At 46.4% G+C, this 26,852-nt stretch overlaps 1 protein-coding gene across 2 annotated transcripts in view; it reads left to right on the forward strand.

Annotated features, from left to right (window-relative positions):
* Positions 1 to 8,104: 8,104 nt before the first annotated feature.
* The window catches only part of NUS1 (NUS1 dehydrodolichyl diphosphate synthase subunit), a 51,757-nt gene continuing 33,009 nt past the window's right edge, over positions 8,105 to 26,852 (forward strand). The window contains exons 1-2 of one of the 2 annotated variants that reach the window (XM_063917216.1): positions 8,105 to 8,732; positions 21,488 to 21,616. In XM_063917216.1, coding sequence (XP_063773286.1) covers positions 8,291 to 8,732; positions 21,488 to 21,616 — 571 coding nt within the window. In that variant the 5' untranslated portion in view covers positions 8,105 to 8,290. The remainder of the gene's footprint in view (positions 8,733 to 21,487; positions 21,617 to 26,852) is intronic. The other variant, XM_063917215.1, reaches the window with a different exon arrangement.

Raw genomic sequence — 26,852 nt, forward strand, 5'->3', positions numbered from 1 at the left:
GAAAAAACCACCAATTTGACACTCGCCTGGTCCAGGCCAGGGCCAAGAGCATGGTCACTTTTCATGTGAGATGCTTCAAATCCACAGATTTGACTGGTTTTAAACCAATGTGATTTGAGGAATCCCAGAACTACGTTGAGATCCCACAGTGCCACTGGAGGCACAAAAGGGGGTTGTATATGCAATACTCCCTTGACAAACTTCTGGACTTCAGGAACTGAAGCCAATTCTTTCTGGAAGAAAATCGACAGGGCCGAAATTTGAACCTTAATGGACCCCAATTTGAGGCCCATAGACACTCCTGTTTGCAGGAAATGCAGGAAACGACCGAGTTGAAATTTCTTTGTGGGGCCTTCCTGGCCTCACACCACGCAACATATTTTCGCCACATGTGGTGATAATGTTGTGCGGTCACCTCCTTTCTGGCTTTGACCAGGGTAGGAATGACCTCTTCCGGAATGCCTTTTTCCCTTAGGATCCGGCTTTCCACCGCCATGCCGACAAACGCAGCTGCGGTAAGTCTTGGAACAGACATGGTACTTGCTGAAGCAAGTCCCTTCTTAGCGGCAGAGGCCATAAGACCTCTGTAAGCATCTCTTGAAGTTCCGGGTACCAAGTCCTTCTTGGCCAATCCGGAGCCATGAGTATAGTTCTTACTCCTCTACGTCTTATAATTCTCAGCACCTTAGGTATGAGAAGCAGAGGAGGGAACACATACACCGACTGGTACACCCACGGTGTTACCAGAACGTCCACAGCTATTGCCTGAGGGTCTCTTGACCTGGCGCAATACCTGTCCCGTTTTTTTGTTCAGACGGGACGCCATCATGTCCACCTTTGGTATTTCCCAACGGTTTACAATCATGTGGAAAAAACTTCCCGATGAAGTTTCCACTCTCCCGGGTGGAGGTCGTGCCTGCTGAGGAAGTCTGCTTCCCAGTTTCCATTCCCGGGATGAAACACTGCTGACAGTGCTATCACATGATTTTCCGCCCAGCGAAAAGTCCTTGCAGTTTTTGCCATTGCCCTCCTGCTTCTTGTGTCGCCCTGTCTGTTTACGTGGGCGACTGCCGTGATGTTTTTCCCACTGGATCAATACCGGCTGACCTTGAAGCAGAGGTCTTGCTAAGCTTAGAGCATTATAAATTTACCCTTAGCTCCAGTATATTTATGTGGAGAAAAGTCTCCAGACTTGATCACCCTCCCTGGAAATTTTTTCCTTGTGTGACTGCTCCCCAGCCTCTCGGGCTGGGCTCCGTGGTCACCAGCATCCAATCCTGAATGCCGAATCTGCGGCCCTCTAGAAGATGAGCACTCTATAACCACCACAGGAGAGACACCCTTGTCCTTGGATATAGGGTTATCCGCTGATGCATCTGAAGATGCGATCCGGACCATTTGTCCAGCAGATCCCACTGAAAAGTTCTTGCGTGAAATCTGCCGAATGGAATTGCTTCGTAGGAAGCCACCATTTTTACCAGGACCCTTGTGCAATGATGCACTGTTTTTAGGAGGTTCCTGACTAGCTCGGATAACTCCCTGGCTTTCTCTTCCGGGAGAAACACCTTTTTCTGGACTGTGTCCAGAATCATCCCTAGGCACAGCAGACGTGTCGTCGGGATCAGCTGCGATTTTGGAATATTTAGAATCCACCCGTGCTGTTGTAGCAGTATCCGAGATAGTGCTACTCCGACCTCCAACTGTTCCCTGGACTATGCCCTTATCAGGAGATCGTCCAAGTAAGGGATAATTAAGACGCCTTTTCTTCGAAGAAGAATCATCATTTCGGCCATTACCTTGGTAAAGACCCGGGGTGCCGTGGACAATCCAAACGGCAGCGTCTGAAACTGATAGTGACAGTTCTGCACCACGAACCTGAGGTACCCTTAGTGAGAAGGGCAAATTTGGGACATAGAGGTAAGCATCCCTGATGTCCCGGGACACTATATAGTCCCCTTCTTCCTGGTTCGTTATCACTGCTCTGAGTGACTCCATCTTGATTTGAACCTTTGTAAGTGTTCAAAAAATTTTTTAGAATAAGTCTCACCTAGCCTTCTGGCTTCAGTACCACAATATAGTGTGGAATAATACCCCTTTTCTTGTAGTAGGAGGGGTAATTTAATTATCACCTGCTGGGAATACAGCTTGTGAATTTTTTCCCATACTGCCTCCTTGTCGGAGGGAGACCTTGGTAAAGCAGACTTCAGGAGCCTGCGAAGGGGAAACGTCTCGACATTCCAATCTGTACCCCTGGGATACTACTTGTAGGATCCAGGGGTCCTGTACGGTCTCAGCGCCATGCTGAGAAAACTTGTCAGAAGCGGTGGAACGCTTCTGTTCCTGGGAATGGGCTGCCTGCTGCAGTCTTCTTCCCTTTCCTCTATCCCTGGGCAGATATGATCTTATAGGGACGAAAGGACTGAGGCTGAAAAGACGGTGTCTTTTTCTGCAGAGATGTGACTTAGGGTAAAAACGGCGGATTTTCCAGCAGTTGCCGTGGCCACCAGGTCCGATGGACCGACCCCAAATAACTCCTCTTCCTTTATACGGCAATACACCTTTGTGCCGTTTGGAATCTGCATCACCTGACCACTGTCGTGTCCATAACATCTTCTGGCAGATATGGACATCGCATTTACTCTTGATGCCAGAGTGCAAATATCCCTCTGTGCATCTCGCATATATAGAAATGCATCCTTTAAATGCTCTATAGTCAATAAAATACTGTCCCTGTCAAGGGTATCAATATTTTTAGTCAGGGAATCCGACCAAGCCACCCCAGCTCTGCACATCCAGGCTGAGGCGATCGCTGGTCGCAGTATAACACCAGTATGTGTGTATATACTTTTTATGATATTTTCCAGCCTCCTGTCAGCTGGTCCTTGAGGACGGCCCTATCTATAGACGGTACCGCCACTTGTTTTGATAAGCGTGTGAGCGCCTTATCCACCCTAAGGGGTGTTTCCCAACGCGCCCTAACTTCTGGCGGGAAAGGGTATACCGCCCATAATTTTCTATCGGGGGGAACCCACGCATCATCACACACTTTATTTAATTTATCTGATTCAGGAAAAACTACGGTAGTTTTTTCACATCCCACATAATACCCTCTTTTGTGGTACTTGTAGTATCAGAAATATGTAACACCTCCTTCATTGCCTTTAACGTGTGGCCCTAATAAGGAATACGTTTGTTTATTCACCGTCGACACTGGATTCAGTGTCCCTGTCTGTGTCTGTGTCGACCGACTAAAGTAAACGGGCGTTTTAAAACCCCTGACGGTGTTTTTGAGACGTCTGGACCGGTACTAATTGTTTGTCGGCCGTCTCATGTCGTCAACCGACCTTGCAGCGTGTTGACATTATCACGTAATTCCCTAAATAAGCCATCCATTCCGGTGTCGACTCCCTAGAGAGTGACATCACCATTACAGGCAATTGCTCCGCCTCCTCACCAACATCGTCCTCATACATGTCGACACACACGTACCGACACACAGCACACACACACACACAGGGAATGCTCTGATAGAGGACAGGACCCACTAGCCCTTTGGAGAGACAGAGGGAGAGTTTACCAGCACACACCAAAAACGCTATAATTATATAGGGACAACCTTATATAAGTGTTTTCCCTTATAGCATCTTTTTTATATATTTCTAACGCCAAATTAGTGCCCCCCCTCTCTGTTTTAACCCTGTTTCTGTAGTGCAGTGCAGGGGAGAGCCTGGGAGCCTTCCCTCCAGCCTTTCTGTGAGGGAAAATGGCGCTGTGTGCTGAGGAGATAGGCCCCGCCCCTTTTTCGGCGGCCTCGTCTCCCGCTCTTAACGGATTCTGGCAGGGGTTAAATATCTCCATATAGCCTCCGGAGGCTATATGTGAGGTATTTTTAGCCAAAATAGGTATTCATTTGCCTCCCAGGGCGCCCCCCTCCCAGCGCCCTGCACCCTCAGTGACTGCCGTGTGAAGTGTGCTGAGAGGAAAATGGCGCACAGCTGCAGTGCTGTGCGCTACCTTTAGAAGACTGAGGAGTCTTCTGCCGCCGATTCTGGACCTCTTCTTACTTCAGCATCTGCAAGGGGGCCGGCGGCAAGGCTCCGGTGACCATCCAGGCTGTACCTGTGATCGTCCCTCTGGAGCTGATGTCCAGTAGCCAAGAAGCCAATCCATCCTGCACGCAGGTGAGTTCACTTCTTCTCCCCTAAGTCCCTCGTTGCAGTGATCCTGTTGCCAGCAGGACTCACTGTAAAATAAAAAACCTAAGCTAAACTTTTCTAAGCAGCTCTTTAGGAGAGCCACCTAGATTGCACCCTTCTCGGCCGGGCACAAAAATCTAACTGGCTTGGAGGAGGGTCATAGGGGGAGGAGCCAGTGCACACCACCTGATCGGAAAGCTTTACTTTTGTGCCCTGTCTCCTGCGGAGCCGCTATTCCCCATGGTCCTTTCAGGAACCCCAGCATCCACTAGGACGATAGAGAAATATATATATGCATTGCCAGTGGATGGAGGAACTCTAGAAGTCTTAAATATATATATGTGTGTGTGTATGTGGGTGCGTGATGCTGTGCTGACCAACCCCGGCCTCCTTGTGTGTTATTTTGTGCTGCTTTCTGCCATGTGTGTAGTGTGCTGTATGCATTGTGTGCCCCTTACTGTCTCCATGTATGTAGTGTAATGTACCTAGTGTGTGCCCCTGCTGCCGCCATTTATGTAGTGTGCTGTATGAAGTAATGTGTGCCTCCTGTTGCCACCATGTATGTAGTGTGCTGTACGTAGTGTGCGTCCCCTGTTGCCGCCATCTGTGTAGTGTATGCCCACTGCTGCCGCCATGTATGTAGTGTGCTGTACATTGTGTTTGGCCTCTGCTGCCACCATGTATGTAGTGTGCTGTACATAGTGTGTGGCCTTTGCTGCCACCATGTATGTAGTGTGCTGTACATAGTGTGTGGCCCACTGCTGCCGCCATGTATGTAGTGTGCTGTACATTGTGTTTGGCCTCTGCTGCCACCATGTATGTAGTGTGCTGTACATAGTGTGTGGCCTTTGCTGCCACCATGTATGTAGTGTGCTGTACATAGTGTGTGGCCCACTGCTGCCGCCATGTGTGTAGTGTGCTGTATGTAGTGTGTGCCCCTGCTGAAGCCATGTATGTAGTGTGCTGTATGTAGTGTGTGGCCTCTGCTGCCACCATGTATGTAGTGTGCTGTACATAGTGTGTGGCCTCTGCTGCCACCATGTATGTAGTGTGCTGTACGTAGTGTGTGGCCCACTGCTGCCGCCATGTATGTAGTGTGCTGTACATAGTGTGTGGCCTCTGCTGCCACCATGTATGTAGTGTGCTGTATGTAGTGTGTGGCCCCTGCTGCCACCATGTATGTAGTGTGCTGTATGTAGTGTGTGCCCCTGCTGCCACCATGTGTGTAGTGTGCTGCATGTAGTGTGTGCCCCCTTCTGCCACCATGTGGTAGTGTGCTGTATGTAGTGTGTGCCTCCTGCTGCCACCATGTGTGTCGTGTACTGTATGTAGTGTGTGTCCCCTGCTGCCGCCATGTGTGTAGTGTGCTGTATGTAGTGCATGCCTCCTGCCACCATGTGTGTAGTGTGCTGTATACGTGTGTCTCCTGCTGCCACCATATGTGTAGTGCGCTCTATGTGTTTGTTTGTTTGTTTGTTTTTCCTGTGTGGGCCATTGTGTATGATTTTCTACTTTTTGAGGCTAGTGTATTTTTGTTTTATTTTCCTATTGAGGCTATCATGTTTTTTTTTCCTTGTGCAATGTGTTCACAAAGAATTGCTGTACAGAGTCAGACGCATGCACCATGAAGTATATTAGACGTTCGCACATTCCTGGGCCGTTACAGGTGGTTGGCTAATCAGATGCAGACGTGGCATAGTAATGGGCATGTTGCTGAAAGTGGCTGCATATAGAGACGTAGAGACGCTGCAGTGCTCACAATGGAGGTCATACTCAGACAGGTGATCTGTGCCTAGCATAGGGCTGGTGTACAGTAGGTTAGAATTGTGCGACCGATGGTGGCATCTAAAGACGCACAAAGCATGAGTGCAGCCCCTTTATACACCGACAGAGGGCGTCTCAGTCCTTGCACGGATGTACACCAGGGAAGGGCTATATAGCTGTATTAGCACAATGTTGCAGACACAACTGCAGCTAAAGAAGCATCGAGACTGCAACTGCGAACAACTCCGAATCAGGCCTTATGAGGAGTGATCCCGCCCTCTTGACAAACTCCACCCCCTCGACAGACTACACACCATCTGGGCTGCTTCCATAAATTTCCCGGGCTGGTTTTAGATCCCAATCCGCCCCTGGCTATGAGCGAGATAAATTCCAGGCTAAATGGCCATGAAGAGGCAGGAGGAGGCAGTCAGGTCTGCTCAACAAGAAAAGGGGGGCATCGGTATAGGTGGGAGGTGCAGGGGCGTGGAGGTGCGATTGCATCATCGTAGCCACGCCCCTCCGCTATACAATGCCTAGATTATAGCATTGTACAGCATTGTAAAGAGGGGTGTGGCGCTATGATGATGCAATTGCGTCATTGTCCCGCCCACTTTTGCAGAGTAAGCAGGCAGATAGGGACTGGGAAAAGAGGAAAAGATGGTATGCCAGTTCCGGGAGCCTTGTCTTCTTTTTTTAGGAGAGTAAGCCAGTATGCCCCAAATATCTTGACCTTGGGGCCAGTGTGTTTCATGGGGAGGGAAGTTGAGAAGGAACTCTTTCAAATGATGCTCTGCATAGCGGAGCAATGGGTGAGTAGGTGCCACGTACATCTAAACAGTGTCAGGAGAAGCTAGAGGCAACGAACCCTAGGGTGTCAGAAAACAGGGAAATTATGTAAGGCCACTTCCCTGTCACTCACAATGTTGGGAGATATATTATTATAATAGCTACAATCTGAAACACAGAGGACGCTTCTTTGGTTTATAATAACTCTAGTTCATTTAATTTTGTAATAAAGTGTGATATATGTCATGGAGAACAGAACAACTTCCACAAAGTCTTCAAGGGGTACATTTACTAAGCACTGATAAGAGCGGAGAAGTGAGCCAGTGAAGTTGCCCAGGGCAACCAATCAGCACTGAAGTAACATCTATAATTTGCATACTATAAAATTATACGGAGCTGCTGATTGGTTGATGGGGAAATTTCTCCACTGGCTCACTTCTCCGCTCTTATCACTGTTTAGTAAGTTCCCCAAATCTTGGTTTGGCAATGTTGGCTGATTAATACTAAAGTGGAATTTTAACAATTTTTATTTTTATTTAGCTGGATTTGTTGTGATTGACCCTTTGTCAAATGTCATAGAGGCTCAGGTAAGGGCAGCATGTGACAGGAACATAACCAACTTTCTGATTGTTGCGACAGAGGTGTCGCAATCAGGATAAAAAGACAGAGGGCGGGATGTACTAAGCGGAAAATGCGGTAAACTCCCTGTTTACCGCATTTTCCTGATGTACTAACCCCCGGCCGGCAGGACAGCGCTGATAGTCCATAGAAGCCTATGGGCTTCTCTCCGCGGCGCTGTGTGAGGGATCCGATCGGATCCCTCCCAGCATGCCCTGCGGCCGCCCCCGTCACCCCACTCCTGGGGCCGAATCCCGGAAGTCAGGCTGCCGCTGCGCATCGCGTAGGACAGCTCTTATCGGAAGAGCTGTCCTCCGCAATGCTGATCGCATATGTTAGTACATATGCGATCAGCATCGTGGCGCAGGGCGGCGATGTACATTAGTACATCCCGCCCAATGAGCCCTCAAATCAGCTGTCATGCCTACTGTGGGATAGCTGGCTGGGCTGTATGACATTGTTGCAGAGTTTGTGACTCTATAACAGTAATGTAAACACATTTCACTCATTTTGTAAGGCCATTCATGTGCAGTATTTCACTCATTTCAGAAAACTTTTTATCTCCATTGTACATAACAACAACTCCCATACATTCCAACTGATTGCATTAGAATTCTGGCTTCTGCATTAAGCGTAGACCATTCCTCGCCGTGACAGCAGATGTCGCTGTCACTTTCTCAGACTCGTCACTCCTGACATCCAACTCTATTGTTGGTGCCGTAAACCTTTCCTAGATTCCGGCTCCAACCTGCAGTAGCCACATCACTTCGCTTCTTTCCTGCGGAAGTGACATCACGCTGTATACTGACCAATCCGGGCCGCGGATGTGTTATGCCCCGGAGTCACACACAGTGTATGGCAGGCACTGAGACAGTGGTGGGATGCTAGCAGCGGGGCTGAGGTGCCGGTGTCAGTGAGCGGCGGACATGTCCGTGCTATACGCGCTGGCCTGGCGCCTCCTGCACGTGTTGCTCGGCGTGCAGCGCGCGCTTCTCTCGTGGCTCCGGCTCTGGCACTGGCGGCTGTGGCGGGCTGCGGGCGCGCTCCTCGTGCCGGCTGATGCTGGCTTCCACGAGCGGGGTCTGCGAGGGGACGGCTCATGCCTTTCGCGACGACGAGATTGTACCGGCAGTTGCGGGTGCCCGGAGCCCGCGGACATCCCTTCCCTCCGGCAGCGCTGTGACTGCTCCTACCTGCAGCGCGATTTCACCGCGCATCACCGGAGAGACCGAGCCAAGCTCAACAAGCTGCCCGTGCACCTGGGGCTCCTCATCGGCGAGGAGCAGGAGAGCTACACGGACGTGGCCAGCCTGGTGGTGTGGTGCATGGCTCTGGGTATCTCCTATGTCAGCGTCTATGACCAGCAAGGTACCTGGGGAGGGGGGTGGCCTGCATATGGTTATCGTGTGTGTACCCCCCGACAGTATTCGGCCCACACTCTAGTGCCCAGCACTGTGACCCCTTATTTTCTTGCATGCATTTAAAAACTACAGCTCCATTACATCAGCACCCATGACATGCCAGGTATCCCCCGTTTACTGCAGCACTGGTGGGTAAATGCCCTGATCTGGGGAATCTGCTTGCCATACTATCACTCAGCAGTGATACCCATGAGTGACACTGGTTCGGTGGCAGATTAGAACCAGGTGACATGCTGGCTTGATTTTAGCCAGACACAACCTGTATCAATTATGAGTGTCCCTGATTAAAATTATATTATGGTAAGTATAAAGGAACCGTGCTCCACTTTCATTCCTTTATACTTACCATAATATAATTTTAATCAGGGACACTCATAATTGATACAGGTTGTGTCTGGCTAAAATCAAGCCAGCATGTCACCTGGTTCTAATCTGCCACCGAACCAGTGTCACTCATGGGTATCACTGCTGCGTGATAGTATGGCAAGCAGATTCCCCAGATCGGTTATGTCTAAATCCAAGTTGGCTAAAGGACCAATGATGTCACCATGATGTCACTCGTGACGAGGGAGCTGAAGCAAGGTTGCAACATGGAACCCGAAAAGTACCCTTGCTGGCTCAGTGGCTTGCTTCGCTTGCCAACAGGTTACTAAAGGGAGTAGTTGTTGACATGGATAGTGAAAGTGCTATCCCACTGGCCTTGCTCATACCCCAGATATCAGAGGTCCTTTAGCCCACTTGGATCTAGCATCGACTGTCCTCATGGTAGCGCCTTTAAAATAAGTTTTGTTTAATTTGAAGATTCCGCACTTGTACTTTTTAATATAGTTTTCTCTAACGTCCTAGTGGATGCTGGGGACTCCGAAAGGACCATGGGGAATAGCGGCTCCGCAGGAGACTGGGCACAAAGTAAAAGCTTTAGGACTAGCTGGTGTGCACTGGCTCCTCCCCCTATGACCCTCCTCCAAGCCTCAGTTAGATTTTGTGCCCGAACGAGAAGGGTGCAATCTAGGTGGCTCTCCTGAGCTGCTTAGAGTAAAAGTTTAAATAGGTTTTTTATTTTCAGTGAGACCTGCTGGCAACAGGCTCACTGCATCGAGGGACTTAGGGGAGAGAAACGAACTCACCTGCGTGCAGAGTGGATTGGGTTTCTTAGGCTACTGGACATTAGCTCCAGAGGGACGATCACAGGCCCAGCCATGGATGGGTCCCGGAGCCGCGCCGCCGGCCCCCTTACAGATGCTGAAGCAAGAAGAGGTCCATAAATCGGCGGCAGAAGACTTTCCTGTCTTCATAAGGTAGCGCACAGCACTGCAGCTGTGCGCCATTGCTCTCAGCACACTTCACACTCCGGTCACTGAGGGTGCAGGACGCTGGGGGGGGGGCGTCCTGGGAAGCAATGAATTTACCTTAGTTGGCGAAAAATACATCACATATAGCTCCTGGGCTATATGGATGTATTTAACCCCTGCCAGTTTTCCAGAAAAAAGCGGGAGAAGAGCCCGCCGTGAAGGGGGCGGGGCCTATCTCCTCAGCACACAGCGCCATTTTTCCCACACAGCTCCGCTGGTAGGAAGGCTCCCAGAATCTCCCCTGCATCCTGCAACTACAGAAACAGGGTAAAAAAGAGAGGGGGGCACTTATTTGGCAAAATAACAGATATAAGCAGCTATAAGGGATAGACACTTATTGTAAGGTTGTCCCTATACATATATAGCGCTCTGGTGTGTGCTGGCAAACTCTCCCTCTGTCTCCCCAAAGGGCTAAGTGGGTCCTGTCCTCTATCAGAGCATTCCCTGTGTGTGTGCTGGGTGTCGGTACGTGTGTCGACATGTATGAGGAGGAAAATGATGTGGAGGCGGAGCAATTGCCTATAATGGTGATGTCACCCCCTAGGGAGTCGACACCTGAATGGATGGCCGTAATTAAGGAATTACGTGACAGTGTCGGCACGTTACAGAAAACTGTTGACGACATGAGACAGCCGGCAGCTCAGTTAGTGCCTGTCCAGGCGTCTCAAACACCGTCAGGGGCTATTAAACGCCCGTTACCTCAGTGGGTCGACACGGACACAGACACTGACTCCAGTGTCGACGGTGAAGAAACAAACGTATTTTCCAGTAGGGCTACACGTTACATGATCACGGCAATGAAGGAGGTTTTGCACATCTCTGATACTGCAAGTACCACAAAAAGGGGTATTATGTGGGGTGTGAAAAAACTACCCGTAGTTTTTCCTGAATCAGATGAATTGAATGAAGTGTGTGATGAAGCGTGGGTTACCCCCGACAGAAAACTGCTAATTTCTAAAAAATTATTGGCACTATATCCCTTCCCACCAGAGGTTAGGGCTCGTTGGGAAACACCCCCTAGGGTGGATAAGGCGCTCACACGCTTATCAAAACAAGTGGCGTTACCGTCTCCAGAAACGGCCGCCCTTAAGGAGCCAGCAGATAGGAGGCTGGAAAATATCCTTAAAAGTATATACACACATACTGGTGTTATACTGCGACCAGCAATCGCCTCAGCCTGGATGTGCAGTGCTGGGGTGGCTTGGTCGGATTCCCTGACTGAAAATATTGATACCCTGGACAGGGACAATATATTGACTATAGAGCATTTAAAGGATGCATTCCTATATATGCGAGATGCACAGAGAGACATTTGCACTCTGGCATCAAGAGTAAGTGCGATGTCCATTTCTGCCAGAAGAGGATTATGGACGCGACAGTGGTCAGGGGATGCGGATTCCAAACGGCATATGGAAGTATTGCCGTATAAAGGGGAGGAGTTATTTGGGGGCGGTCTATCGGACCTGGTGGCCACGGCAACGGCTGGGAAATCCACCTTTTTACCCCAAGTCACCTCGCAGCAGAAAAAGATACCGCCTTTTCAGGCTCAGTCCTTTCGTCCCCATAAGGGCAAGCGGGCAAAAGGCCACTCATATCTGCCCCGGGGCAGAGGAAGGGGAAAAAGACTACAACAGACAGCTTCTTCCCACGACCAGAAGCTCTCCCCCGCTTCTGCCAAGTCCTCAGCATGACGCTGGGGCCTTACAAGCGGACTCAGGCACGGTGGGGGCCCGTCTCAAGAATTTCAGCGCGCAGTGGGCTCACTCGCAAGTGGACCCCTGGATCCTGCAGGTAGTATCTCAGGGGTACAAATTGGAATTTGAGACGTCTTCCCCTCGCCGGTTCTTGAAGTCTGCTTTACCAACGTCTACCCCCGACAGGGAGGCGGTATTGGAAGCCATTCACAAGCTGTATTCCCAGCAAGTGATAATCAAGGTACCCCTCCTACAACAGGGAAAGGGGTATTACTCCACGCTGTTTGTGGTACCGAAGCCGGACGGCTCGGTGAGACCCATTTTAAATCTGAAAACCTTGAACACTTACATAAAAAGGTTCAAGTTCAAGATGGAGTCACTCAGAGCAGTGATAGCGAACCTGGAAGAAGGGGACTACATGGTGTCTCTGGACATCAAGGATGCTTACCTCCATGTCCCAATTTGCCCTTCTCACCAAGGGTACCTCAGGTTTGTGGTACAGAACTGTCACTATCAGTTTCAGACGCTGCCGTTTGGATTGTCCACGGCACCCCGGGTCTTTACCAAGGTAATGGCCGAAATGATTCTTCTTCGAAGAAAAGGCGTCTTAATTATCCCTTACTTGGACGATCTCCTGATAAGGGCACGGTCCAGAGAACAGTTAGAGGTCGGAGTAGCACTATCGCAAATAGTACTACGACAGCACGGATGGATTCTAAATATTCCAAAATCGCAGCTGATTCCGACGACATGTCTGCTGTTCCTAGGGATGATTCTGGACACAGTACAGAAAAAGGTGTTTCTCCCGGAAGAGAAAGCCAGGGAGTTATCCGACCTAGTCTGGAAACTCCTAAGACCAGGCCAGGTGTCAGTGCATCAGTGCACAAGGGTCCTGGGAAAGATGGTGGCTTCTTACGAAGCGATTCCATTCGGCAGATTCCACGCAAGAACTTTTCAGTTGGATCTGCTAGACAAATGGTCCGGATCGCATCTTCAAATGCATCAGCGGATAACCCTGTCTCCAAGGACAAGGGTGTCTCTCCTGTGGTGGTTACAGAGTGCTCATCTCCTAGAGGGCCGTAGATTCGGCATTCAGGATTGGGTCCTGGTGACCACGGATGCCAGCCTGAGAGGCTGGGGAGCAGTCACACAGGGAAAAAATTTCCAGGGCTTGTGGTCAAGCATGGAAACGTCACTTCACAGAAATATCCTGGAACTAAGGGCCATTTACAATGCCCTAAGTCAGGCAAGGCCTCTGCTTCAGGGTCAGCCAGTATTGATCCAGTCGGACAACATCACGGCAGTCGCCCACGTAAACAGACAGGGCGGCACAAGAAGCAGGAGGGCAATGACGGAAGTGGCAAGGATTCTTCGCTGGGCGGAAAATCATGTGATAGCACTGTCAGCAGTGTTCATTCCGGGAGTGGACAACTGGGAAGCAGACTTCCTCAGCAGACACGATCTTCACCCGGGGGAGTGGGGACTTCACCCGGAAGTCTTCCACATGATTGTAAACCGTTGGGAAAAACCAAAGGTGGACATGATGGCGTCTCGCCTTAACAAAAAACTGGACAGATATTGTTCCAGGTCAAGGGACCCTCAGGCAATAGCTGTGGACGCTCTGGTAACACCGTGGGTGTACCGGTCAGTGTATGTGTTCCCTCCTCTTCCTCTCATACCAAAAGTACTGAGAATCATAAGAAGGAGAGGAGTAAAGACTATACTCGTGGCTCCGGATTGGCCAAGAAGGACTTGGTACCCGCAAATTCAAGAGATGCTCACGGAAGACCCGTGGCCTCTACCTCTAAGACAGGACCTGCTCCAGCAGGGACCATGTCTGTTCCAAGACTTACCGCGGCTGCGTTTGACGGCATGGCGGTTGAACGCCGGATCCTGAAGGAAAAAGGCATTCCGGATGAAGTCATCCCTACCCTGATCAAAGCCAGGAAGGATGTAACCGTACAACATTATCACCGTATTTGGCGTAAATATGTTGCGTGGTGCGAGGCCAGGAAGGCCCCTACGGAGGAATTTCAACTGGGTCGATTCCTGCATTTCCTGCAAACAGGACTGTCTATGGGCCTCAAATTAGGGTCCATTAAGGTTCAAATTTCGTCCCTGTCGATATTCTTCCAAAAAGAACTAGCTTCTGTACCTGAAGTTCAGATGTTTGTCAAGGGAGTACTGCATATACAGCCTCCTTTTGTGCCTCCAGTGGCACCTTGGGATCTCAATGTAGTGTTGGGATTCCTAAAATCACATTGGTTTGAACCACTCACCACTGTGGACTTGAAGTATCTCACTTGGAAAGTGGTAATGCTGTTAGCCCTGGCTTCAGCCAGGCGTGTATCAGAATTGGCGGCTTTATCCTATAAAAGCCCTTACCTAATTTTTCATACGGACAGGGCAGAATTGAGGACTCGTCCTCAATTTCTCCCTAAGGTGGTTTCAGCATTTCACTTAAACCAACCTATCGTGGTGCCTGCGGCTACTAGGGACTTGGAGGATTCCAAGTTGCTGGACGTAGTCAGGGCCCTGAAAATATATGTTTCCAGGACGGCTGGAGTCAGAAAATCTGACTCGCTGTTTATCCTGTATGCACCCAACAAGCTGGGTGCTCCTGCTTCTAAGCAGACGATTGCTCGTTGGATTTGTAGTACAATTCAGCTTGCACATTCTGTGGCAGGCCTGCCACAGCCAAAATCTATAAAAGCCCATTCCACACGGAAAGTGGGCTCATCTTGGGCGGCTGCCCGAGGGGTCTCGGCTTTACAACTTTGCCGAGCAGCTACTTGGTCAGGGGCAAACACGTTTGCTAAATTCTACAAATTTGATACCCTGGCTGAGGAGGACCTGGAGTTCTCTCATTCGGTGCTGCAGAGTCATCCGCACTCTCCCGCCCGTTTGGGAGCTTTGGTATAATCCCCATGGTCCTTTCGGAGTCCCCAGCATCCACTAGGACGTTAGAGAAAATAAGAATTTACTTACCGATAATTCTATTTCTCATAGTCCGTAGTGGATGCTGGGCGCCCATCCCAAGTGCGGATTGTCTGCATTACTTGTACATAGTTATTGTTACAAAAATCGGGTTATTGTTGTTGTGAGCCATCTTTTCAGAGGCTCCTTCTGTTATCATGCTGTTAACTGGGTTCAGATCACAAGTTGTACGGTGTGATTGGTGTGGCTGGTATGAGTCTTACCCGGGATTCAAAATCCTTCCTTATTGTGTACGCTCGTCCGGGCACAGTATCCTAACTGAGGCTTGGAGGAGGGTCATAGGGGGAGGAGCCAGTGCACACCAGCTAGTCCTAAAGCTTTTACTTTGTGCCCAGTCTCCTGCGGAGCCGCTATTCCCCATGGTCCTTTTGGAGTCCCCAGCATCCACTACGGACTATGAGAAATAGAATTATCGGTAAGTAAATTCTTATTATTTTTTTCATTAAACTGGAATGAGTTGCCCTGTTATCTTTAATATTTTTGTTAACTTTCCAGCAAAGGGCTGGGTGATCTGAATAAGATGCTGGTAGGTTGGGTCAATTCTAAACTTACACCTTCAGTGACTCATCTTACATTTTAATGCCTTGTATTGTAGGTGGGAAGGAATAATTGTTCTTGAATATCTCGGGGCTTGTTTTTGCTAGTCACATATTGTTAAGGTTAAACTGATGTCCATTAATCCTAATCTTAGCATCACACAGGCTAGTACATTTACCTGACGTTGGCTGACAATCATTGTTCAGGGTTCTAAACCATTTTATAAATCAAGCTGAAAACTCTGGTTGCCAACAAGTCATCTGGTATAAGTTTGCATGGAAAGCACATCATCCCTCTCTCTTGGGCAGAAGAATTTCTGCACACTTACCCTAAAATTTGTTGTTCAGCATATATTGGCACCATAGTGTGGTTAGCTGTTTATGACTTAATCTGAATTGAAAATAATTATTTTTCAGAAAACGTTCTTTTACAACTGACATTGACAGCAGTAGCTTTCCATATTGTTGCTGGTACATAAAACATTTATTGTCAGTCTGGCTTGGGACACAGCTCACATAGCCAAGTAGGTGGAAGACGGGCTTATGCCCTCATTTTCATAATGAGCTATCTGCACTAGGCGCTGTGTATGTTTAATATGTGTACTACCTTGTTCACGCGTGCACTGCATTGCCAAACTAATGGGCCCACTTATCAACGATAAAACCCGTTGGGAATGATGAAGCTTGTTGCGTATGATAAATGCTGCTCAAGCCAGTCAGCTTCCAACTGTCTTGTGTTCCGCTCCTGTTGTGTGAAAAATGACAGTTGGAAGCTGACGGGAAAACCCATTGATCATTCACAATGGGGTCATTTCTATTCCCGGCACTATTCAATACAGTGCCAATTGACACCAATTACCGGGAATTCTTCTCTCACCCCCGGGGATGAGAGAGAAAATCCGACAAAAGTGCTGCCGCGAGGCTGATTCTGTTGGGAATCAGCATCGCAGCGGGGAGTTAAGTCGGAGAATGCCCGTTCTCACCGACTTAGTTTGAATTGTCGGGAGAACATGCCTTTGCCGACTTAACATGAGCTGAATTGAATAGCGACGGGACCTAACTCCCGGCGCTATTCAACTGTCGCTGAATAGAATTAACACCATTGAGTTTTATGACTCATTGATAAATGGGCCCCTATGCCCGGCAGCTGCGACACTAGGGACAAGATTCAAATCTCCGCCTGCCCACTATTGGGCCTGCCGGCAGTATTCTAATGTTACTGCGGATGGGCGTGACAAGTTCATTTCAGCTCACTACCCCGGGGAGTTGCGAGCTGAAATACGGGTAAAGAGACCCGTTTGGGCATTGGTAAGGCACATCACTGCAGCCAGGGAGCACTTAGCCCTAGGATAAGCTGTAAGGCTGCCTTCTGCATGGCACTGGGACACTGCATAGGCAAGTCACAGTGCTGGGAGTTGGGGCTAGTATATTTAAAAGGTGAACAAATGTACATGTATTACACTGTAAGCAGATGCATTTAAGTTAATGTGCATCTCTGCAGCAAGGACTGCAAATTGAAATATTTGAATGTGTTTTTTTTTTTTTTTTAAACAGTTATATTTAATGTGCTGTGTGCAGTTCTAGATTTATAGAAACTAAAGTTTAAATGTGTGGACTACTCACTTTGAGAAATATATTTTATGGTCTTTGATTTACAGATGTGATACTGCTCGCCTTACACAATTTCACAACCCACATTCGGGTACGATTATTCGTTCCCGTGTGCGACACATATTGGAGTGTGAGCACCATGTGATGATATGGATTGCGGTTGTGCAGGAGCGCACCTGCGGGCACTCTTACTGTGGCAAACGAGCCATGAATACCCACTGACACCAGTAGGATGAGCCTTATCACATCTGAGCCTTGCTGTTTGGGAAACAGAATGATTTTGGGATGTTCTCACATAGGAAGTCCTGTGTTAATGACTCTATCCCGAGAACAGCAAAGGCCTGATGTTAATTTAAGAAACTCTCTATGTAATGCACACTAGTGGGTCTCCTTTCTGTCGGTGTAATATGCACAGCAGGTAATTTGGTAAAAGCAGTTTGTGGTTTTCTAAGAGTGTACTGTATAATTGTGGAAAAATGCTTAATTCTATTACTGTTTAAACCACACAGATACTATGATTGTGTGACAAATATATGAAAGGAAGGATGCAGTTGACCAGTTCCTGTGGAATGCAATTTGTATCCATGTTTTGCTATACAGTTTCCTGATTTGTGTACTAGTCTTAGGGGTATATTTAATTGGCGTCAGATCCATTCCGACAGGCATTTTTCAGGAATGGATCCGACAACCCCTATTCTATCCCATCTCAATTCGACTTTTTCAAGTCGAATTGAGATGAGAAACCCAGAAGAGGAGAGGGGGGGGAGACCAGCAGGGGACAGCTGCGGGCAGCCAGAGGAGATCAGCGCTACAGTAGTGCTGCAGAAGGATGTCACACAGCCGCCCAACCTCACGGCAGTGTCCACTTGGCTCTTACTATAAAAAGGGCTGATATGGATCTATAGGGTAAATCCACGTGGACTGGTCCAGCACTGGTTGCTTGACCATTTTTAAAAAATGTACTGAAAAGAATGGTTTTTATCCCAGCTTTCTAGAACTTTTCTGAGCTGAGATATTGCATTTACCCCAAACGTCCGCAAAAATGAAATGTCATACGCCATGATACAAAAATTGCTGCCTTCTTCATATGAAGGCAAATAAAAATAAAGTAATGGGTGTTTCTGACTACTAACTTAAAGGGGTAAGACTACCAACTTATAGGGGTACGCACACACACAAAAAAATGTATATATATGTGTGTGTATATAGAGAGATATAGATAAGATATATGTATGTATTATATATATATATATATATATATATATATATATATATATGTATATGTATGTTGAGTCTCCCTTATCCAAAATGCTTGGGACCAGAAGTATTTTGGATATGGGATTTTTCCGTATTTTGGAATAATTGCATACCATAATGAGATATCATGGTGATGGGACCCAAGTCTAAGCACAGAATGCATTTATGTTACATATACACCTTATACACACAGCCTGAAGGTAATTTTAGACAATATTTTTTATAACTTTGTGCATTAAACAAAGTGTGTCTACATTCACACAATTCATTTATGTTTCTTATACAGCTTATACACACAGCCTGAAGGTCATTTAATACAATATTTTTAATAACTGTGTATTAAACAAAGTTTGTGTACATTGAGCCATCAAAAAACAAAGGTTTCACTATCTCACTCTCACTCAAAAAAGTCTGTATTTCGGAATATTCCGTATTTTGGAATATTTGGATATGGGATACTCAACCTGTGTGTGTATGTATATGTGTGTGTATATATATATATATATATATATATATATATATATATATATATATATATATATATATATATATATATATATATATATATATATATATATATATATATATATTTAAAAATGCTTAAGCCAGAGTGAGTGATCAAGGGAGGCAAAGCTATAGCAGATAAGCTAAATCATTTTTGCTCAGTGTCCACTACAGAAAGGGAGATGGGACCATTGTTAAGTTGAAAGCATATTCATAAAAATTAGGTAGGTAAAAGTACATTTACAGTTGAGAAGGTCATAACAGAACTCTCCAAACTTAAATTCAATGGGGCTAGATGTGGTTCATTGAAGGATACTAAAAGCTTAAAGGGATTCTGGTAAGACCATTAACAGAACTATTCAACCAGTCGCTAGTTACAAGAGTAATTCTAGAGGACTGGAAAAGAGCAAATGTAATCCTACTGCACAAAAGTGGAAGCAAGGAAAAGTCTACTACTCAACAGCGAGCTCTACATCAGTAATGGAAACACCTTTAAAAAGCGAGAGTTGTGCAGTGTCTGAGATCCAGCAACTTACAGCATCCCAGACAGCATGGATTTACTGGGAGGGTCAAGTGAAACTAAACTTTTTTTGAATGGCTGATGGGTATGTGTGTCTTTTTGCAGGTGACACAAAAGTATGCAACAGCTAAGACACCAGGAGGGTGAAGTACATGATTGGATATCTAGGTAGATTAGAGGAATGGTCAACTACAGTTTAATGCTAAACAATGCAAAATCATGCACTTAAGTCTCAAAAACCTAAAGGCTAAATATAGTATCATCGGCACTATAATAGCTACTGAGGAGGAAAGGGATACACGAGTCACTATTTCAGGTGACTTACAGGCAAGTAAGCAATGAGGAAGGCTAGTCAGATGCTTTGTTTCATAGGAAGAGGAATCTACAGCAGAAAAGTAATAATGCCACAGTATAGGTCAATTAGTACGGCTTCATCTAGAATACTGTGTTCATTTCTAGACGCCATATCTTCAGAAGGATAAAAATACGTTAAAGACTACAAAGAAGGGCAACTAAAATGGTGCAATGTATAGTTTGGAGCAGATAAGGGAAAAGGGGACATGATGGAAACTTTCAAATATATCAAGGGTTTTAACAATGTACAGGAAGGAGACACTCTTTAAAAGAAGTATTAGAACATGAGGAAATGTACAGAAACTGAACGGATGTAGGCTCAAAGGAAACTTGAGGAAAAATTTCTTTACGCAAAGGGTGGTGGATAGGTGGAATAGCCTCCCAGCCGAGGTGGTAGAGGCTAAGGGGTACATTTTACAAAGGTGGTAGTTTTTTTTAGAACTGGTGATGTTGCCCACAGCAACCAATCAGATTCTATTATCCCCTGGAGGCAGCTAGATAAATGTTAAGTAGAATCTGATGGGCGCGCAAACGGGTCTCTTTATGTGCATTTCAGCTCGCTACCTCCGTGGGTAGCGAGCTGAAATGAGCTTGTCGTGCCCGTTGGCAGTAACATTGGAATACTGCCGACGGGCGCGGCCGGGGAGGGGGTTAACATTTGAATCCGGCCCTAAGAATGCTTGGGATAAACACAAGAACAGCCTTAAAAAGAAATAAGGATCAAATAGGGTTGAGGTTACCAAAAAGTAAAGTGGCAGACTTGATGGGCCGGGATGCAGTCAGTTTGCCAGTTGTTGGGATCCCGGCGATCAGGACACCGACGCTGAAATCCCGACAACTGGAATCCCAGCGCTCCAGGGCTATTCCCACTTGTGGGTGTTCACGACACCCATGGAGTGGAAATAGATCTTGTGGCGAGCCCACAGAGGGACTCTCAGCGCTTGCTTTGCTGTCGGCATTCTGGTGGGCGGGATGGCGCTGTCGAGATATGGACAGCCAGCCGCCGGTAATACATACCAGACCCGATGGGTCAAGTGGTTCTTATCTGCCGTCAGATTCTATGTTTCTGTGAGTCTAATAGGCAGTTACTGACAGAGAGCATATATCCATAGTAGTGATGAAGTAAGCCCACTCCGGTTACTCAAGGATGAGTAACCTCCTCTGTTTTATCTACAATGAAGATCGACTGGCGTTTAGGGGTCATTCGGTCACAGCCACTTTTCTTTTGTATATTGACTGTACAGGAACCTCTTGAAGATTTGTTTACAAATCTAAATGATTTAATCTGGCGCACATTTTTATTATGTCTTTGGCTGTTGTGGTTGGGGATAATGAGCTGAGGTGGAGATGGCAGAGAGGCCGTTTTGGACACATGGGCTAAGAAAGGAGTGGAGAGGGTGAGGGTCCGTGTCATCGGAGTAGAGACTTTATGGATCATGCCGCTCAATACTCATGTTCATGGTCATTCATGTGGTAGAAAGCTGTGTTATTGCAGGGAAAGGGCACTTGTCTGCCGCCTTAACATGTACTGTAGTTATGAAAGTCCCTTAATTGTGGGAGTGGCAGAGAGGAAAGCAAGTTTTTATTTAGTTTTTTTTCCCTTTTATTCCTTTGGTAATTGTGTAACTGGTATGAGCATGAAATTATACTTAATATGCATTAGAGGAGCTATGCTTTCAAAAATAAAATAAAAAAAATTCTTCTCCCAAGTGTCAAAACAGTTGCTCTCATAAGCATGTGTTATTTGCAGGTTTACTGTTAGTCCAAAGTTGTTCTGACTGCCTCTTTCCTCTCTGTGTTTGGTAGCAAACAGAACATGTGGACATATACACACAGCACAAGAGTAATGGAATTTTTTTTTTTATCTGTCCTTTCAGGGATCTTCAAGCAAAATACTTCCAGACTTATGGATGAAGTTTTAAAACAGCAGAAGGAATTATTAGGTGATGAATGTTCAAAGTATCCACTAGAGTATGCAAATGGTAGCACTGACAAAACAGATAAAGGTAAGCTAAGTTGGCAGAGTGTAGTGTTTGTTTATTAATACTGAAAGTTGGTTCTCTTGCAGTGTTGCAAAGCTTCCCTCTACCCCTATTTACATGCCACATTCATGCAGGATTGTGCAATATGTTTATATCCACCATTTAATTGGTAAAAGTAAGTATATAGTTTATCCAAAGTGAAAGATGTTGCATAAACACTTAATATTATTTAGTGTTATCAATTTAAGAGTCCTCTGCCTTCTTGGAGTAACAAGTACACAGATTGAGTTTATATATCTGCTATAAGACATGTCACATGAAGCAAGGAAGGATTATAAATATACTGCATGCTGGAAAGATGGTGATGACTCGATCAACCATGTGATGTGAAGTCATAATGCTTGACCTAACAAATTGGGTTGATCATAGTTCAAGATACACCACCCAGCATTGCTAAGTACAGTCTCTTCTGCATGCACTGAATTTGGTGATTCAGCCATTTTTGCAGATTACTTAACTATAGTGTATTTTTTTTTATTATTTTTTTTTAAATTGCAAAGTGTGAGGATTAGCAAAGAAAAAAAAAATAGAAATACTGGATTGGCTTGTCACCCTGTCAACATGGTGACGGGGGACTACTGTGGAGAACATCATGTAACTGCCACCGATGAGGAAAGCTAGACTGAATAAATCGATCATGGCGATGATGTGATCATATTGACCAAGAGAAGTATCTTATGGAAATGCACGTTATATATTACTATTGAAGCTACATAGTGGACTTTTTGTTGTCGTCTTTATCATCCTTTTTATGGTGCACAAAGTGTGGACAGCTTACAGAGTATATACAAAAAGAGTGCAACCATAACCCTGCATGGAAATTGCCTTGTTACTGCTAATAAGCAGTATTTTAGAATGAGAATTATCTCTGATTATAGTTCTCTAACCTGTGTTACATCAGTAATACATTACTGTAATACAGAGTACTACTTTCAACTTTAATTAGTTTATAAAAAAAATAAAATAAAATGAATAGAGGGAGGGGAGCAATGGAAGCTGGATTCTAGGTACATTGTGGAAATTAAGGGTATTGATATCCAAAACTCTTTTAATAGCCTAAAAATGCTGATTAATCTGGTAACATTTGTGTTAACATTTTACTTATCAGTAAAAAGTGTAGTGAAATGTAAAATTAAAAGATTAGTCCATATAAGTCCCTGTGCTTATACTTTTATTCTTGGAGTCATTTCTCCTATTAGAATGTAAAGGGCCCCATACACTAGTATGATTTTACACAATTTTATACAATTCCGATATATCCGTCTGATATATTGTATGAAATCGTGCACAATCATATGTGTTTTAGATCGTATCCAATCTGATGCGCGTGGCTGTCGGATAGGATCCCCTAGGTTGTTGGTGCTGCACTAATGTACCTGAATTGGATGGAATCTGATGGAAAAAGTGTTTATGTGCATGTGATATATCGCATGCAATGTAGTGTTCACTCTAGGCTGTTTTAGCAGGGCGCCGCGCCCTACCCGATTTTATTAAGGCAAAACCCACCCTGCCCTTTCTGCGGCGCCCTGCTAAACAGCCTGCCCGCTTCCTGCTTTCCCAGCGTGTATAGATGCCGTGCGCATGCGCACAGCATCCATTCACGCTATGGGAGAGTGCTTGGGGGAAGCCCAGCACCTCCGTAGGTGCTAGGCACGCCCCCTTTAGTGACGCCGCCCACGCCCTGTTTTCAGACGTGTGCACAAGTGCCCCCACAGACCGGTGCCCTACCCTCAAAAATTCCTAGGGGGAACACTACAATGTATCACAGGGAAGTTTGACTGACATTCTCAGGACACTCCCAGCCCCCAGAGTCCTCTATCCAGCCCATCAGATATATCTTATGGTACAATTGTATGCCGTACGATATATTGCATGCAATATATAACTCCTTCATCAATCGTATGCGATATATCTTATGCAAAAAATAGCACAAAAGTACCAAAACGTATGGAATCACTCCTGGGAAGGTCCCGGGGTAGTTCAAGGGAAATTACATCCGACTTCAGCCTCAGACATATTGTTGTAGTGTATGGGGCCCTTAAATGTCCTAATTTGGTTGTTGGGAAGGTATTCCTTGTCAGTAAATATCTGCGTGGAGTTTGGTTGTTTTGGTAAGTTCAGTATTGTACTTGATATTGTATATTAACTTAGTACTCCACAAACTGATTATGGATAGGGCAGTATTATAGACACCCAGTGACCTTCAGGTTTCATATTAGTACAAGGTAGATATTCCACTGCTTTTTTAAGATAGTCCTACTTAGTCAATTAGTGATGTACCTTCTGTTATGATACAAACCTTCTAATTAACTGTAGGGTTAAAAACAGTCAGTGTAATTCAGAGTATTACGGAGAAGAATACATTGAATCTACTGCTAAATATGGAGAAATCACCAGACGGTCATAGTAGTAAAAGATCCTCCAAGAGGCAATTATTCACAGCCTGATACATAGTGTTATGTGTTTATATATACCACAGTAGTTAGCTGTGTTGTCACTTTAATTTCATATTTTCCCTGTAGAATTAGATCAGTATAATGCAGAGAGATGTTTTGCTAATGTAAGAATAGTGCCTGAATACCAGGCTTCTTTCTACTTGATTATGGAAGCGAGTGCAGAGTACATTAAAGCTGCAGGGTAACTGCCGCGGTCAGCCTTTCTGCAGTGTTCATTTTTCAGTGTTCCCAAGTGAGGGAAGGAAGAATAAATGAGGGAATAGCGCCCTGCTCGTGAGAACTTAAAATGTATGCTAGGACATCAGGCAAGGGTGACTCAGTGGGGTAGTCACTGCTAGGGCAGAAAGGGATGGCTTATGATGATTAGTATGGGTAGGCTTTAGTAAAGAGAGGGTTGTGTACCTGTGTGAAGTGTTGCAAAAACATAAAGAGTCAAATGATCAACACAAGTGCAGAGCATTTGGATGGACATATGAGCTGCGCAGCAGCATTAAGAATTGTTTGGAGTAGAGCTGTGTGGAGGCCAGATAAGTCAAAATTCTCCAGTTGAGAAGTGAGCAGTGAATGCCTTTGTTGTCGCAGATGTAAGAAATGGTCTAATCATGGAGATATTCTGGAAGGTGGAAGTGAAAAGAATGGGAGAGGAGGCCATGAATGTAGGGTATGAAGGGAAGGGATGAGTTGAGGACAGCATTTATCCAGCAGACTTGTGGCACAGAAGAGGTGATAATTATTAATGCATAGTAAAAAAAGGGGGAGAAGAGGGCACTTGGCTAATGACACTGAGATTTCGTCACCACACTTTGATATCAGAGTGGGCAAGTAGGGAGGGCAGTGATGGGGTAAGGGGAGTCTAGTGGGAGGTAATGTCTTGGTCCAAGGAGTAATGGTATATTATGGTAAATCGAGCTTAAGGGTGCAGGCTGGCATGTGGAGATAATAGTATGCTGTGGGGATATAGGCTGATATGCACTGATTAAGGTCAAGTGTGCAGTCTGCTTTATTTTACATACCCCATTTCTCTTATTGTCACATACTGCAGTTTTTCATTGTATTTCTTTTTCATCCACTAGGGGTCACTGGAGTACTCTTGGGATATGGACGGGCGGAGCCGAACAAAGGCACTGAATATTCAAATTTAGGACCCTCCCACCCCTCCATATCCCCGAGTACCTCAGTGTACTGTCTCAGTGTTTTTTCGGTGCTCACAGCACGAACATCGGCTTGTGGTATAGCCACACTTGGATTTTTATTTTTAAATTTTATTTTTAATTTTTATTTTTACAACTTAGCACATCCCTTCCCAGTTTCTGAAAAAACATGGGTCCGGGATAGTGCCGCTGCACGGGCAGCGCATGGCGTGTCGGTCCTCACAAAGAGCACCCTCACAGCCACAGACAGCATGGCGTGTCGGTCCTCACAAAGAGCACCCTCACGGCCACAGACAGCACTGCTTCTACAAACAGCAGCCAGGACTAGAGAGCTGGACGGGCTTGCAAAAAGCCGTCGCAGCCAATAGATCACTGGAAGCTGACTGCGTCACAAGGACTACAGAGCTGACGGAGCTTACACAACGAAGCCCCGTTGCAGCCATGAGTCACACCACTGAAGCTGGACGGAGCTTATACAGAAAGTCCCGCCACAGCCAGAAGTTACAGAAAGGTAGGCTGGGGAGCGGGGCGGTCAGCGCAGGCTGCCGCCCCGCTATGTGTGGGTTAATGTGAATACAATACAGCTCCGTCCCGCCGCACAGCAGGGGGAGCTCATACCCGCCAAGACAGCCACTACCTTCTGAGGAGACAAGCCGTCCCAGTGCTCCGGCAGCCGCCAACTCCGTCCTGCCGCATAGCAGGGGGAGATCAGACGACGCTAAACAGCCGCTATGTATCACACAGACGGGGACATCAAGCCGCCCGTCCCAGCGCTCCGGTCGCCGCCAAGCTCCCTCCTGCCGCAGCAGGGGGAGTTCATACGAAGCAGCTGCTCCGTCTGACATCAGGCCGCCCGTCCCAGCGCTCCGGTAGCCGCCAGTCCGTCCTGCCGCACACTGGGCTCCGTACGGCTGCACAGCAGGTAAGCCATACTTAGTACCAGTATGACCGCCGCTCCGTCACGGCCTGCAAATGCCAGGGCAGGCTTCCAACACTGGGTATATATATACGGCCGCCCAGCTACGTCCGGCCGCCCATCAGTCTCACTACAGAGACGATCACAAGTGCAGGCTTCCCGCAGATGATCATAGGGGGGGAAGAGGCACGGTGGAAGCTGGCGGATATATGACCAGCTGGGTATATATATATTTATATATATATCTATCACAGATATAAGCTTGTTACCGATACTGACAGTAATAATTGAACTATATTACTGGCTGTGATTTTCAGAGTTAACCTATATTAATGGCTGCTATTAACAAAGCTAGGGAGCCTATATTGATATATTAATATTAATGTCTGATGTGATCATGGCCTATCAGCTTATATATATATTTATTCATAGAACAGTTGTAACCGTCCTGTGGTTATACTGTATAATAACCTATACGGAAAGGTCAGCATGGCAAACGGGCCATTTTAACCATGCTGCCTGTTGTTTTCCAGTTTGTGATTCTGGAACATTCCTGCCCTACATCTCTAAGCCACTGGAGGCGCAGGGGTGTTAGTGGGAAATTTTAATCGGCATAAGTAAGCCATGTAAACTGTTTTTCTACATGATTCTAGAACATTCCTGCCCTACATCTCTAA

This window comes from Pseudophryne corroboree, chromosome 4, assembly GCF_028390025.1.
Source record: "Pseudophryne corroboree isolate aPseCor3 chromosome 4, aPseCor3.hap2, whole genome shotgun sequence".
NCBI classification, from domain to species: domain Eukaryota; kingdom Metazoa; phylum Chordata; class Amphibia; order Anura; family Myobatrachidae; genus Pseudophryne; species Pseudophryne corroboree.